The sequence below is a fragment of the Barbatula barbatula genome (assembly GCF_947034865.1).
Source record: "Barbatula barbatula genome assembly, chromosome: 16".
NCBI lineage: Eukaryota > Metazoa > Chordata > Actinopteri > Cypriniformes > Nemacheilidae > Barbatula > Barbatula barbatula.
This window is the reverse complement of record NC_136779.1, coordinates 8,373,851-8,389,064: the sequence shown is the minus strand read 5'-3', so window position 1 is coordinate 8,389,064 and position 15,214 is coordinate 8,373,851. Positions and strand designations below refer to the sequence as shown.

General features: G+C 39.0%; 1 protein-coding gene across 2 annotated transcripts in view; it reads left to right on the top strand.

Moving 5' to 3' along the window:
- Nucleotides 1-14,196, top strand: part of znf438 (zinc finger protein 438) — a 46,475-nt gene extending 32,279 nt beyond the window's left edge. For both annotated transcript variants that reach the window (XM_079476779.1, XM_079476778.1), the window contains 3 exons: nucleotides 7,960-8,037; nucleotides 10,285-11,803; nucleotides 11,884-14,196. In XM_079476779.1, coding sequence (XP_079332905.1) covers nucleotides 7,989-8,037; nucleotides 10,285-11,803; nucleotides 11,884-12,442 — 2,127 coding nt within the window. In that variant the 5' untranslated portion in view covers nucleotides 7,960-7,988 and the 3' untranslated portion in view covers nucleotides 12,443-14,196. The remainder of the gene's footprint in view (nucleotides 1-7,959; nucleotides 8,038-10,284; nucleotides 11,804-11,883) is intronic.
- Nucleotides 14,197-15,214: the final 1,018 nt, after the last annotated feature.

The following is a 15,214-nucleotide window of genomic DNA, read 5'->3' as shown; positions in this document are numbered from 1 at the left end:
CCAGCTTGGTTTTGTGTCTCATTGTATAACAAAATTACCTTGTTTTTCTCCCAAGGCTCAGTGACACTTGATCTTCATTAAAACTGATACGATTGAGGTCAGATTTACAGAGTCGACAGTTACAACATTCCAGCACTACGGCCCACTAAAGAAATGATCAGTCATTATCAATAAGCCATGTTTTTGATAACCGGCCCTTTTAAAGACGGCCTGATATTAAAGTTGAAAAATCCTATCGTTAATGGAATATTGTGGTGTTTTTTATAATGTGCACTTGGTAATATATATTTTTTTAATCAAGTGCCATTATAATCTTTTTAATTACGTTGACCACATCTCTCCTCTAAACAACTTCTCATCACGTCCTGTCATGAGGAATGGCGAGAGGGTGGAGCTTTCTTCATGGGAGGGTGCAGATGGTGAGTCCGGTGGGGAATAATCCTACACGATTGAATGCAAACTCGCATTCAAATCTGTCTGCGATTGGTTGCAACGGCCATCTTCCAATGATCCAATCAGTTGTGGATGTGGGAAATCAAGTCCCGCCCTATATGTTCTCTCATTTCAGAAGCCGTTTTACTTGGATATATGTCACGATACAGAAGAAAATACGATAGTTTCTTCTGTTTTATGCCAACTTTAAAATCGTAATAAGGAGCAATTCTGCTGATTACTTTAGCATGGTCTTATCTACACTGCTTATCATTTATTTTTATAATAACAGCATCACAGCTGTTGCGATATATATCTATTGTTTCATGCTGTTGATAGTGAAATGGTTTGTATTGAATCGTGTGTTTTGGTGACGTATACTGTAGTTAACCGTATGTACTATGTAGCCTTAAGTATTAAGTGCTGAATCCAGCTGTGCATTTTCTGTGTACAGTCAGTGAGGCACCAAGCTTTTAATAAATCCCTTTGGAGCATCTCAGGAGATCAGACAGCTCCCTTTGCTGCCATTGACCTCGATATACCATAGACAGCTGCAATAGTCACTGCCGTTCTTTCAGTACAGTCATGCTGTAAAATGTAACCTGATCGTATTACATATAAAATAATATTAATTCATATACAAAACTCAAAATGAACTTTATCACAAAATCACAAAAGTGTTTGATATGTTGTCTTTTAGCAGATGCTTTTGTCCAAAGTGACCCACAGCCCATCAAAAACATTAAAGCACCAGTGTGTTTACAAAGAGTACAGCGACAAAATGACCTCCAATGATAAAATCACTGTCTGTGTGATCTGGGCATTACAGTACACTTAACCTCAGTCTGCTTCAGGCACATCACTGTATTAAGTGCTTTGCTCAAGGGCACGATAGTGGTATAGCTCTTCAAGTTTTAGCCATTACATTAATATGATGCCACATGTAATACAAAGGATAAAGATAAAGCTTATTTTTTACATTAAGTAATATTATTACATAATATGCCTTCAAAATTTTAATATTTTTCAATTTAAGGTTCAAAACTCATAACCTCAAAGCTGTGAGTATTTTTTGGAATGTTTGAAACATGCACATCAGTGCTTATGACAGCATCAATCCCAATCAAAATTCTTTATGTAGTTAAATAGTTTACACGGACTGATAGGACCTTTTAGAACGTTTTAAGTTCATGGATTTTATTGATTTATTTGTTTGTATTGAATAAAGCATGCATTTGGCCCTGACCTGATTAGTTGCGTTGTAACGGCGCAACTTTTTATTTAGTTAATGTTAAGTTATGATAAATGCCCTCAATCAATAAATAACACTCAAAACCCCAGTGTGCGGTTTTTCACTCGCCTCATAAATGCCTCGTCTAATGAGAGAAGGAGAGAAATTTCTCATTAACAGACTGAAGGCTGAGCCTGCTCAATTTAACAGCTTTACTATTGGTTACCGTGGTAATTACAGCCCCGCTTCCCTTTGATCTCGCCAGACAATGTTTCCCAGATTCTCAAACTCATCAGAGAAACAGCTGCTATATCAGAGAGAGCGTCTCTATCGCGGGGAAATGAGAGACGGATCCTCCATTGCATGGCATACGCTCTGAAGTCTGGATTTACAACTGGTGCCTTTGTTGAATACAATGTGCGTGATTCCTGCGGGATTTCAGAGGGGTGAGGGTATAACAGCATGCCAAAGCTTAAAGGAATAGTTCACCCAAAAAAAGGAAGATGTCGTTCCAAACCAGTTTGACTTACTTGTTTTATAACGGCATCGCTCGCTGTCCTTCTGAAACCTCAGATGTCTAAGTTTCAGGAAATGGAAAAACACTATTTTTAAATTATTACATACTGTGGTGTCAAAATGTACAAGTAGTTATATTTTTACATAGACCACTTCGAAAGACTTACAATGATGGTCCAGAAGAATTTCAGTTTTTTAACTAATTTTGTTCAGTTTTTCTGAATTTACTATTTAAATGTATGTGTTAGGTAAAATTATCATTTTAGTTTCATTCTGAAAAACTAAAAAAATATTTCAAACAAATTTTAAATGAAAAGTAATTTTTTCAGACGTCAGATACGTCAAAGAAAACAAGTTCAAATTCACTTCAAAGCAATACGCCAGTAATATTTGTACATGTATTTAGAAAAAGTTCCAGCAGAAAAAGGTCCAAAATATTTTTTATGTAATGACAGTTTTCATGTGTCTTTTCATGCTGTCAGTCTTTCACATTGCTGTTGGATGACTTTATATAACTCCTGAGGTTTGATATAGTTGAAAAAGTTACAGATTTTATTTCCAGGATAAGCAACGTTAGTCACTAGTCACGTAGGCTAATGTACGTACACTAACACACACAAACAGTGTCCTATCTAGATAACTGTTCATCTTTTTTTTAATTCTTTATTTTATTAAAGCGCACTGTTAACTCCCTTGGGTCCTCCGACCTGAACAAGTACTGAGGCAGGAGTATCTGCATAAGCTTTGATGCTCAGTTTCATATTCTCTAACATTAAAAATGTGCATATTATAACAGGCTGGTGTTATACGCAGTGTCGAAGACGTAGAGTTGCACATGAGATATTCAACCACACCCTCCATCAGAACTTTCTACAGGTCTTTCTTGATCCGTTGCCGATGTAAAAGTTATCTTCCTCATTTTCTTTTCTTCTCTTACATCTCAGTTATCTTTGTTGCTGTTTTTTCGAACCAGAGGTGAGAAGCAAAGAGAAATACAGAGAGGGAATTTGGAAATGAGGGCATGGTGATGAAAGGGGAGTAGCGCAGAGGTGAGGGAAAGAGTCGGTGGGAAGGAAAAAGAGAGGTATGGCAGTTGGTTTAAGGTAAATTTTGAGAGTGTTTATTGTACTTCGGTGTTCTGACCTATTTAATGAATACAAATGTCACACCAAATAGTAAAAGGTCATTTAAAGGTTTTGTAAGGTGACTCATACACATATACTCTAGCCACAGGCTCTCATACCCACACAGATGCCTTTATGATGTCTTGACCTTCCTTGTACATCCCTTCATAACTTTAATGCCAATTTCTTGCCACACATTTGCCTCTGGCTCAAATGTAGGTTTTCCTTAGTTATAATTTAATGACATGCTCATTTATGTCCGATTAATTGTCTTTGGAGTGAATCTCAGTCTCTTGTTAACTTTTCAGGTCACAGTCCTGCAGTGTGACCGCGGCTGTGATTGTCAACTAATACGAGCGCAGTAATGCATGACGTGTCTCTGTTGGAGAGGATAGCTCACCCAAAAATGAAAATTCCGTCATCATTTATTCAGCCTCTTGTCATTTTATAACTTAAAGACTTTCTTTCCTCTGCAGAACACAAAAAAAAGATGTTTTGAAGACTGTTGGTAACCGAAAAAATGCCGTTACCCATTGACTTTCATTGGTTTGGTGTCTATTCAATAGAAGTAAATGGGTTGTTTGTTTACCATAATATATTTATTTTATGTTCTGTGGAGGAAAGAAACTCATACAGGTCTGAAATGATTTGGGTGAACTATCCCTTTAAAAGTGTTTTATTATTATATTAATGAAACTAAACACACCTGCATTCATTATTTTTATTAGGTGAATTCAACATTTGCGTTATCATTTTGATTTCATGTGTCAGTGAAGATGTTTAACCAGTGGTTCTCAACCTTTTCATGGTTGTGCCTCCCTGTCAACCAATTTACAGAACTGGCATCCCCCCAGACTGTACATTGAAGATAGATAAGATAATATATTAGATATTTTGTTTTATATATATATATAAACTATATATAAAGATCCAAAAAAAAACTATATTACAGATTGATCTTGAGACATCAGATTCTAAATCTGACAACCCTGCTGATAAAAAAAAGAAACCATCACAGAAATTAATGGTTTCCATTAAAATACCATTGTGAACCATTAGGTTTTTGCATAAAACCATCACAAAATTGTAGTGTTTTTTGCATTTTTTCCAAAAGCTTTGATCTTCCAGATCACAAGAACGCTTGTTTCATTGATTTTAACTTGAGTCTATAATACAGATGCGGTGTGGTGTCATTTGCCTGTCGAAAATAGGGCTTTACATCTTTAATAACTGTCAACAGCTTTAAACAGCTGTCCAAGTTCAGAAATATATGAAAACGCACTTTATTTACACGGCACTCCCTTTCACAAGCACTCTGAACTCATCGAGAGAGAGCGAGACTTGCTCAGATTTGTTTAGTTGGGCTTGCTGTTATAATCCCATTATTTCAGAACAGTTGAATTGCCCAAGAAGACATTTCCTACACTTTAAGCGTGACAGAGGAGCACTCAAGAATATGTGTAGGGGAAAAGGAGGTCCGAGGCTTCAATGGGTTCGTCAGGTAGGCATCCTCTGTGTTTGGGGAAATATAATTATAAATCCATCATATATATTATTAGACATACTTAACTTATATGATCTACCTGTCTCTTATGTAGAGGTTATTGCTGCTTGTTCCTAAGTGGACATTTTCTTACTTTTTTGAAATATTAAGATTTTGTGCGCAGCCTTAAATTGCACTGCGCAGGACCTACAATGAGTCCGGATGGCCACTCAAGTGTGCAGCTTCAGACGGAACATTGCCCGATGTCAATTTGCAGTCGCGTTCCTCCGTGCATTCGCGATCAAGTTCCAAAGGTAGGGATTTTGGGGGAACCGTCACGCAGTACCTCTGCGACCCCCTGGTTGAGAACCACTGTGTTAAGGCATAAATTGATGGACGATGTAAATGTCACCCAGTCAGCATTGCCAGTCACAACCAATATCTTACGATATATATTTGTACAGTATTACATAAACCACTATTGATGTTGCAGTTTTTTAGCCAAGTTGTCACAAGGGTTTTATCTGGAAACAAATGTAAAATAGTTTGACAGGAAGAATCGCAGTGTACACCCATCTCACCACCAAAAACCTTCCAGCTGCCTCTGCCCTCTTGCCGCTTCACCCTAGCATGAATATTAAGCTAAAATTAGCCATCTAAAATGAAAATCGTTGAGCTTAGCCCCGTCCCAGCACTGACGTTCACGCAACATCAACCCAAGTGTGGAGAGAGTCTTTTTGACTGTCGCAGTCACTTCCTCTCCAGCACTTCACAGTATAGGTGACACACACCGAGTTGCCCTTGGCGACTGCATTCCGAGGGTCAAAGTTCAACACCTTGATTTACAGCATCCTGTCTGGTCGGCTCTGCGGAAATGAGGCTCCTCACCACAGTGTCTTAGAGAAAAAAAAATCACTGCAAAGAGAAATTATGACACACCGTTATCTTGTGATTCTTCTGGAATATTACATGAAATGGTCAGCCGTGCTTTGCAACCGCTTTGTTGCATCATAATGTCTTATCTAAATATTACATTTTATTATTTAGGGTGCACTTTTTTTTATCATGTTTATGCAATGTATTAAAAGTGGTTCAGTCAATAAGGATATTTTTGTTCTGCATTCTGTCTTCTTTCTGATGTGGGATGCTTTACCTATTGATCAGTCCACATCTGCGTGTACAGGCAAGCCTGTAGTTTTGAAATTGGAATAGATTTTTTTCCTCCCACATTGATCGACTCAGGTGACAGCTAATTACTCAAGACTACGCTTTGCGTGTATTATGCAGAGTTAATGTTATTTCATATGGTCCCTTTGTTTCAGTGCTTTAGTTGACTGACACGTTTCCAGATCTGTTGTTGTATTTCAGACGTCTTTTTGCAGGAGTATATACTAGGGTTTCGGACGTAAAGGCATGTTTGTGTTTTCATATCTGTTGGTTAATATTTTGTTCCTGTGGTTCAGATAAGATACAGCAGGTGTGTTTGTGTGTTGTGTTCATGCTGTCTGTTTCTTCTTTGGGGTTGCCCCCCCCCCATCTCTTTAAACAAGGAATTAATAGATTTGCAAACAGTGATATGGTTTCTTTGAAAATAGATTTATTCTGAGAGAGACAACTGAGTTGGCCCTTTATGAAAGCACATGTAGAAGCACACTTGTACACATGAAAACAACAACTGACTGTAAGATTATCTAAGCTGTACAGGTGGGGAAAGATACTGTTCTTACTTACAGTGACCTGTATTGGAAACTTCAGGGCTATTTCATAATTTAATCATCCTCATGTTATTTTAAACCTGTATGTCTTTCTTTTTAATAACGTTGATGACCAAACAATATTGGCCCCCATTGATGTCCATTGTATAGAGAAAAAATCACCGAGACATTTCTCAAAATATCTTCTTTTGTGTTCTACAAAAGAAAGAATCATATACAGGTTTGAATGACATGAAGGTGAATAAGTGATTACACCGAATTTTTTTTTTTGGAGAACTATCCCTTTCACCAAACTTACAACTTGAGTTTTTAACACGCTATAAACAGAAATGTCTAAAACATAGCGGCTTCAACAAACAAAATATGCTGTTGTTTATTTAGTCCTTTTTTAGGACTTTCTGGGGACCAACTGGTCCCAAGATCATTTTATTGAATGCATGAAGTCATTTCCCCTCAAGTTTAGACAAATGCCTTAGTAACCACAGATGTAGTTTGTCGCATTCAAGGGGGTCGCACACCGGACGAGAAGCACAGTTTTGTATCGTGCCACGTCTTTAAAAATTGAACGCATTGACTGTTTACAGTGGAAAAGAAGCTAAACACAAGATAAGATTATACTTCCTTTGGGTTACTTAGGCAAATAACCTTCTCTGTTTTTACATCAAACAGATCAGCTGACTTTGGCCAATTCTGTTTTCAATTCTGTGAGAAAACTTGGCTAAAATCTCCTAGCATGTGCAGTTTATTGTCTCTTCATTATTTCCTGATTTTGTTTATTTTCACACGTGTTAACGACTTCACGGCTTGCCCAGAACAACAGGGAGAATTCGCCAACACGGATTTGATTATATAAACGAAAACATGGTATGACAAATCTGTATCGTGTTTAGCGAATGAGAAGTTTGCAGATATGACGGATGAGTTTGTGTGTCTAGCAGTAGGAGCTCATGGCCGCTGGAGACAGATGTTCTAGCCAGAACCGTCGTGTGTGTCCACCTCTCTTATCTCTCCCAGATCCCTCGCTTTCATCTCCGTTCAGACCTAAAGGGTACTGGACTTAACCCCTCCCTAAAATATAGTCCCCTTGTCACACACATTTACACACTCACTCCAACGCTGCTATCTCACCACCACAGACGTGGGCCTTCATGTACAGGCCAAATGGCCCTCCCCCATCCCACGGTTTGTTTCCATCTCACCTGGCTTGCTTTATTCTCCCCTCCTCTTTGGTTAACTCTCCCCCCTCCCTCTTCATCCTATCCCTCCTGTTGTTTTTCCGCCTTTGACGTGACTCTAATCTGAGTCTTTGTGACATCTGGAATGTCCTCTGGTTTTGATCGAGATAGCGGGAGGAGGGGGAAGGACATCACTGAACGCAGACACCTCTAAACACTGTAATTTACTGCATCTATTGTGTTAATTACACAGCCGAGAATGTTTTTTTTTTTGTCCTTTCAGGATCTTCAGTGTGATTCAGTGTGGCAGACATGAAAACCCAGGAACATCGATCCAGCCCTCTGAAATCACACATGCAGAGTGAGTATAGATCATTTCACAAAAAACAAATTATGTTTGAAGATCCGATTTTCCAATGTTTTGATGTTGAACAGTATAAATGTCGCAAAAGATTTTTTTTAAAGTCATATCTAGTCTATAAGGTCAATTCCAGACACGTTACCCAACATCTGGCCCCAATAGACTTTTACACATGGTGAGATGTAAAAACACAAGTACACAGACTAATTTCATTTTCACATACACATTCTGGTTCTTGCAACAGAAAACAGACCTTCACGGAGATATTCTGTGGCCGGAGCGTAACCTTTCGTCTAACATAAACACCAGATCTCACCTTTGAACTCCTCACCTCTCGTTCTGCTAATCGGTCTGTGATGCGTTTCTTCATGAACATTACTGTGGCTAAAAATAAGTCCTCATTTCTTGCACCTAAAATAGCATACCCGCCTTGCCTTTAACTGTTCTCACTGTCCCGTTTAAAGCTTGAAACACAGCCTTTATGGTGTTTCTGCTTTTAACCCAATTAATTCTGATGTTTTCTAAATTGTATTTAGCTTCCCATTGTGCGACCTCAAGAAGAAAGAAGATTGAAAAAAATATATAGTTCAAATATAGTCACGGGTCCCAGGTCCTCCGTGAAGACCTCTAATGTACAGTTTGATGCGACCCTCCTCGGAGCTGACCAGTAACAAATCAAAAGCATTCAAATGTATGGAAAATGCACGGCATGCAGATTTCTCCTTTCCCCAAAGTGCTCGGGACGGAAGCTTGCTCTCTCGTGGTGACTGCCTGCGAGTGAAGAGAGCGTCTCATTCGCGTCACTCTATTTCATGCTTGCCGCGCATCTGTTTTTGAACCATGAGCCGCGGCTGAAGAGCGCGGCACCACATGCGTGCTGCGACTGCACCTGTCTCTATTTATGCGCGCTTCCTGCGCGTCTGCATTTAAAATAATGCATTTGTACATTGACCTGTTGTACAATGGCCTTAGGCTCGACAGAATGTGGGAATGTGGAAACTTCAGTGTAAAAGAGCAACAGCATGTCAGTTGTGTGGGACTATTTAGGCTGTTCTGTGTGGATGATCCTGCGCAATGTATTGTGTGTGCATTAATGCTACCTCAAAGGGGAAAGACTACTAACATCATGCAGCACTTACACAATAATAAACAGACAATAAATAGACAATGATAAGATAATACATACAGTATATTATCTGTTTATATTTTTACTTATTTATTTAAAGATTGTCTAGTAAGTTTACAGACAGTGTTTAAGTGCAATCAACATGTTTATCATATGTTTACTACAGCGAGTTTGGTAAAGCCACAGTTTTGTTTAATATTTATGCTTATTTGTCATTGCTTAGTCATGGTAATTATTACATGTTTACATGGCTAGAAATGTAACAAATCATTCAATATACTAGTATGATTGAGGTAGTTATATAAGACTACGTCAATCAATTCATGCATCAACTAATACCGTCTTAAACGTGGCCTATAGTTTATGGTTAATCTGTCCAATATAACTGCCTATTAATATTGGTTACCCTGATTTATTGATATTCTTTATTAAATACAGAAGATAAGATGCTTAAAAAAGCCCATATTAAATCACAATTAGATTATTTGTCAAAATTATTCAGCCCTAGCTAAAATATTAGTTTTGATTTATTTTAGATTCTATTATTTGCAACATAATTCCTACGGTTACAATTACTCGTATTCTAACAGGTGAAAATATGTAAAGAAAGATTAAGTGCTTCAAACTTTTGCCTGGTACTGTACATACTGTATGTGACAAACATAGCTTGAATGCACTGGAGGACGCTTGAGATAAAACATCTCGCCAACCTTTTGTCCATAATACATTTGTAAGGAAGAAATTTGCCAGGTTGGGTGGATAGACATGGTAGCGGGAATAGTCACATTGGCAGGAAGGTTTGAGTATGAGTGTTTAACGGTTCTCTGCTGGGAATCATTCACTCTCTAAAAAAGGTTTAATCTTACTGCAAGTGTGTATGTGTGTCAGTGTGCATTAGAAAGAAAAGGGAATTAACTGCATTATGAACAAGAGCAACACATCAAGCCTGTATCAAGGGGGGTTGAACTGTGTCTCACATATAAAAATTTACTTTGAGTCAAAGAGCATGATCAAAATATAGCAAAGAGAGCTATGTAAGACAGCTTTTTATTTTGTTCTGTTTAGTTTTATTACATCTGATTTATTGCAAGACATTTTCTAGCCTAACCTTGTTTTGACAGGTGACACACGGCCCCAGTCCCAGATGAAGGGTCTCCAGTTTCGCAGTATCGCCCCCAAAGCCCCTGCAGTGGTTCCATCATCTGCAGTTCTGTCCTGCCAACCTCCCTCAGCCCTTCCAGAAGCATCCATGGCCGTCAGTCCCAAATCCATCCTGGTCCCTGCCCAGAACTATGCCCTCATGCAGGTGGCCGGACAAGAGGGGACCTTCTCATTGGTGGCCTTACCTCAGACACAACAGCAACAGCCAATCCAGAAGAACCTTAAACTGCCTATCCCCAGATACCAACCGGTGAGGAGCAAAAGCGCTCCAGAAAAAGCCAACAGCAAAAGTCCAGCCAAGGTTTTGGCGGCCTCACGGACAGAGCAAAGTCCAGACCCACCATCTGAGCAGCTTGTTTTAATTGAAGCCGCTACATCATCTGAAGTCTGCATTGCACCCTTGATTCCAAGCTCACAGACAGACCAACAAGTGGAACAAAAGAGTGATGAGAGTACACTCAACAATCTCTGCTACCCTTCCGGAGCCTCCAAAACCACTCTTGTTGCCCCTGTCAATAATCTAAAAACCCCAATAGAAGGTCCGGTCTCATCTGGCAGTGCCATCACGGTGCTTTCTCCTACTATCTTTAGCAAAGCTGTTCAGATCATTCCATCTCCCCCCAAGGGCAAGCTGCCCATTCTTCCCTATGGCAAGGTGAAGAACTCCCTCCTGGCACCGACCAGCCTAGCTAACACCCCAATCTCAGAGCAGACTGTAAGTAGAGCCAAAAACCGACCGAAAAGCCAAGCCAAGACCATTGACAGCCAAGACACCAACATCACCCAGTTGAAGAAGCCTCCGGGCAAGAAGCGAGGGAGAAAGAGGAAAACCATAGAGGATGTTCTAGCCTTCGAAGCCAGAAAGAGAAGGTCCTTGTCGTTTTTCCGAAGGAGGGCGCCTGAGAAACCTCTTCTTTGCATCCAAAGTTCGGCCTCTCCGGAGACGATGCTAGACATATCGAAAAAGTATAGAAGCATACGTCCCAAGCCTGTTCTGTTGATGGAAACCACTCTCCCACAACTTGTACCACTTCCTTCCTTGTCAACATCGGAGAATCCAGATCAAGAGTTTGTGTTAGGACAGCAGATAGCAGGAAAACCACTGGGTGCTCCTGTGCTAGATGGCAAAAGTGGAGCAGCGGTTTACGTAGGAAGTCATTCACTTCATCGCTGTCCTACCTGCAGCAGGTGTTTCCAATTCAAGCATCACTTGCAGAGCCACATGAACAGTCACAGTAACCTCCGGCCTTACGTCTGTCCTGTATGCAGGAAGGCCTATGCTCACTCGGGCAGCCTGAGCACACATATGAAACTGCACCACGCGGAAAGTAGACCTCGGAAGAGTCTTTGCTGTGAATTCTGTGAGAAGTCATTCGGCTACGTGGGGGTCTACTTTAGCCATTTGAGAGAGGTACACAGAGTCATACTCACGGTAGAGCCATCCATCAGTCAACACGAGGACAACATGCCTTTGGAAGAGTAAGTAACTTGCGTTTTGTCTCCTTACGTTTATGGCTTTAACTTAACTGCCATTTGGGTGATTATTTTCTGTCCGTCAGATCTTCAGAAGCCGACAAACATGGCTTGGAACGTGTCGACCCAGTCGAGCTACAGATCAAATGTGGCCGCTGCCAGGCCATTACACCTACCTTTGCCGACATGAAGCTGCACTTGCTCTTTGTGCACGGAGAGGAGGTGCGAGGGAGAGACGGGTCCATGCTTGGGGGGCGCGAAGCAGAGGACGAGCTGGTCAAACACGCAGCTCATTACTGGAGGCAGCTTAATGAGAAACGCAACCTGGTGCACTGTGGCACGTGCAATGAGGAGTTTTTCTCATTTTCCAAGTTCAAGCGCCATCTCCACTCTCATCATCAAGGAGCTAAAGAGAGTAAAAAAGAGGTAAGGAAGGAGGAACACACGTTACGAGGTTTGGGTAAAGGTGTAACTTTGAGGGTGGGGTCTCAGTTTAACTGCATCCTTTGCAGTAAGGTGTTTAATAAGAAACAAGATGTTATGGAGCATTGGAGAGCACAACACAACTGTGAAAACCCTGAAATTCTGTGGGATGTACTGGACTGCAGAGAGGAGAACATGTCTATTGATGGGCCAAATTATTAAATGCAAATGAGTATTTATTCGCTCTGTGGCTGTGTGGTTCATGCAAGATGTAGTGACGTCAATGCAAAAACAATACAATATAGATTCGCTCATTACGTTGGTTTCTTTTGCACTGCTTTTTTTATATGATCGCAGATGTTTGTAATGCTTGAATTTTGTAATGTTCGTTTTTACATCTCTGTTTTGATGTGGTTTTTAATGCATAGCAACAGTATACATTACATTAAAAATTCATATATTGTAATTGCCCATGTGCATAGGTAGAATAAATGCCAGCAAATGGAGTACCCAAGGATAATAATCATAATTTCTTGTAAGGTTTGGGAAGACACGCTGTGCAGGTAAATGTTTCGGTCGAGTGAATAAGACTAACAAAAGCAGCCTCTTTAATAACACATTTCCACTCAGACAAATTCACAACTCGCAATACAGCAAATACAGAGCATGATTGGCGTGCTTCAAATATAATTTATGTCTTAAAAAATTGAAGTAACTTTAAATTATTAGTGACATTTTACACACATACATAATCGCACAATTACAGTCGTAGAATTCTGGAAAAATGTTGTGCTGAGTGTCATTTTTCGGTCTGTGGCAGCTAATCAAATATATGATTTCAAAAATATCCCAAAAATGTTTACTCAGTTTGGCAAACGTGTATCTGTTAGGTTGTTAGGTTTTTATGAATGTGTGTATGCATTGTAAATGTTTACTGTTGTATTTTTAAATGCAGATGTTATATATTTTCTCTTGGTAAAATGTGTAATGATTCGAGTATGGTTGTGTTTCCATTCATAAAAAATACTATGACAGGGTAATGGAATGTTTAAAGACCCTCCCATTTGTTACATATGTATACTTGTATAGATAGATTCAAATCTATATTAAAATAAATATATGCAGCTGTATATGGAAAATATATATTTACACATAAGTCATGGTCCGCTTAATGACTTCATGTAATGTCATCTTTCACTACTTATAGAACAGTTTTATTTACACGCTAAATATCTTAAACCTGCAGCTTCAACTACACCACTGATCTAAAGTTTAAAAACACATCGCTGTATTTAAACCTGTCTCTCAATAAAATCTCAAATATTTTTCAGTTGAAGGTTTATGATTAAATGCTTGAAAATCGTTTTGTAAATATATAAACGGTGCCTATGTGTAGGTTTTAATTTAATATTTTTATTATTTATAGATTCTTTGAGAAAGCTACAATAAACAATTGTTCTGATTTAACGTTTATTAATAATCACAACATAAATTCGATATGTCGTATTTGTAATATCTTAATTATAAATTGTGGAAGATAGTAATAATAAAGAAGAAGTGAGTGTGTCCAAACATCCGAGTGGTATTGCTTATTATGAATTAATGATTTGAGAAGTTTACGGATATTGAAGTTCTTTAAATGGCACAAATGTTTAATACAGATTTTGCTTTTGGTGGATTTTCCTTTAAGTGATTTCTCATTAAAAATAAGAATTAAATGTTTATAATGTGGTCTTATATTAAAGGGATTAAAAGTGTTCAATGGCCAAAACATTTGAACCCAATTCAATTCATTTTAAGCTATAGGCCTTAACACTCTGTTTGTTCAGCATAACAAGAAATGTTTGCATTTAAAGTGTCTGAAGATAATCTTTACCCTGCCACTGTGATATTTCAATATGTCTGTTAAGCCTCAGATACTGTAGCATCCCCACATCATTTATTACTGGTGCCTAAATAAAAGAAAGATCCAATGGAAATATTTTTATGTGTTTATTTCACGCAGCAACCTCCCTACATCCGACCTCTCTCATCAGCACCCTAAAGAACACATATGCAGTCACATCTCACATCACTCCATACATTTACTGCAAGACTTCATTTGTGGGTTGCACAGAACAGTGAGCAGTACAAGGCCGGACCTAAATTAAATCAATTTCAGCTGGACACATGATGGATTCATATAAGCCTGCGTACATCAGGCAAAACCGATATTCACGGACAGAATGCTTATGCTTTTTTAATGTGTCTTAATATAAACAACCATTTGGAGAACGGATTGGATTTGCATATACAGCAGGCCTGTTTACATCATGAAATATATAATAATAGACACATGTTTATACAACAAATAAGGTTTCGTTTTTCCACACCAATGTTGCTGTTTACCAGTTGCTTGTCACAATGAATTCAAAAGTATTTTATATTTCATCCATGAATGCTTCCTCAGCTCTGATTTAAAGCCTACATTAAATGATCATAACTTCTCTGTCCCAACAGTGCAGTCACTTCAGATGCAGGTAGTGCAGGAACGTCAACACCCATGTATAATCAGCTTTAATCTGCGCTCTCTTCCTTCCACTCCCTCTTTCTCTTCACACCAGAAACATGATCGCTCACGGGAGATCAAAGCCCATCTTTCTAACAGGATTAGAGGATGGAGCTTTAGAAGGAAGAGAGAGTCTGTTTTAAAGCAAATGAAGGATGTAGGGATGTTTGTGAGCGGTAGAAAGGAGGTTGGAGAAGGAGTGAAAGGAAGTGGTTGGAGATAGGCGAAATAAAACACGTTAAGGAGAGACGACAAAAGAGAAGGCGCACAACTGGCCTTCCATTTCATTTTCAGAGATGACCAGATGATAATGAATTCTTCATGAACTATGATGAATGGATACTGATAGGAGAATGATAACCAGTGACAGAATAAATGATGATGAGATCTCTCATCCAAAAAAGATCAGAGCTACAAAAGAGTGTGCGGATATTTAATGTGGCATT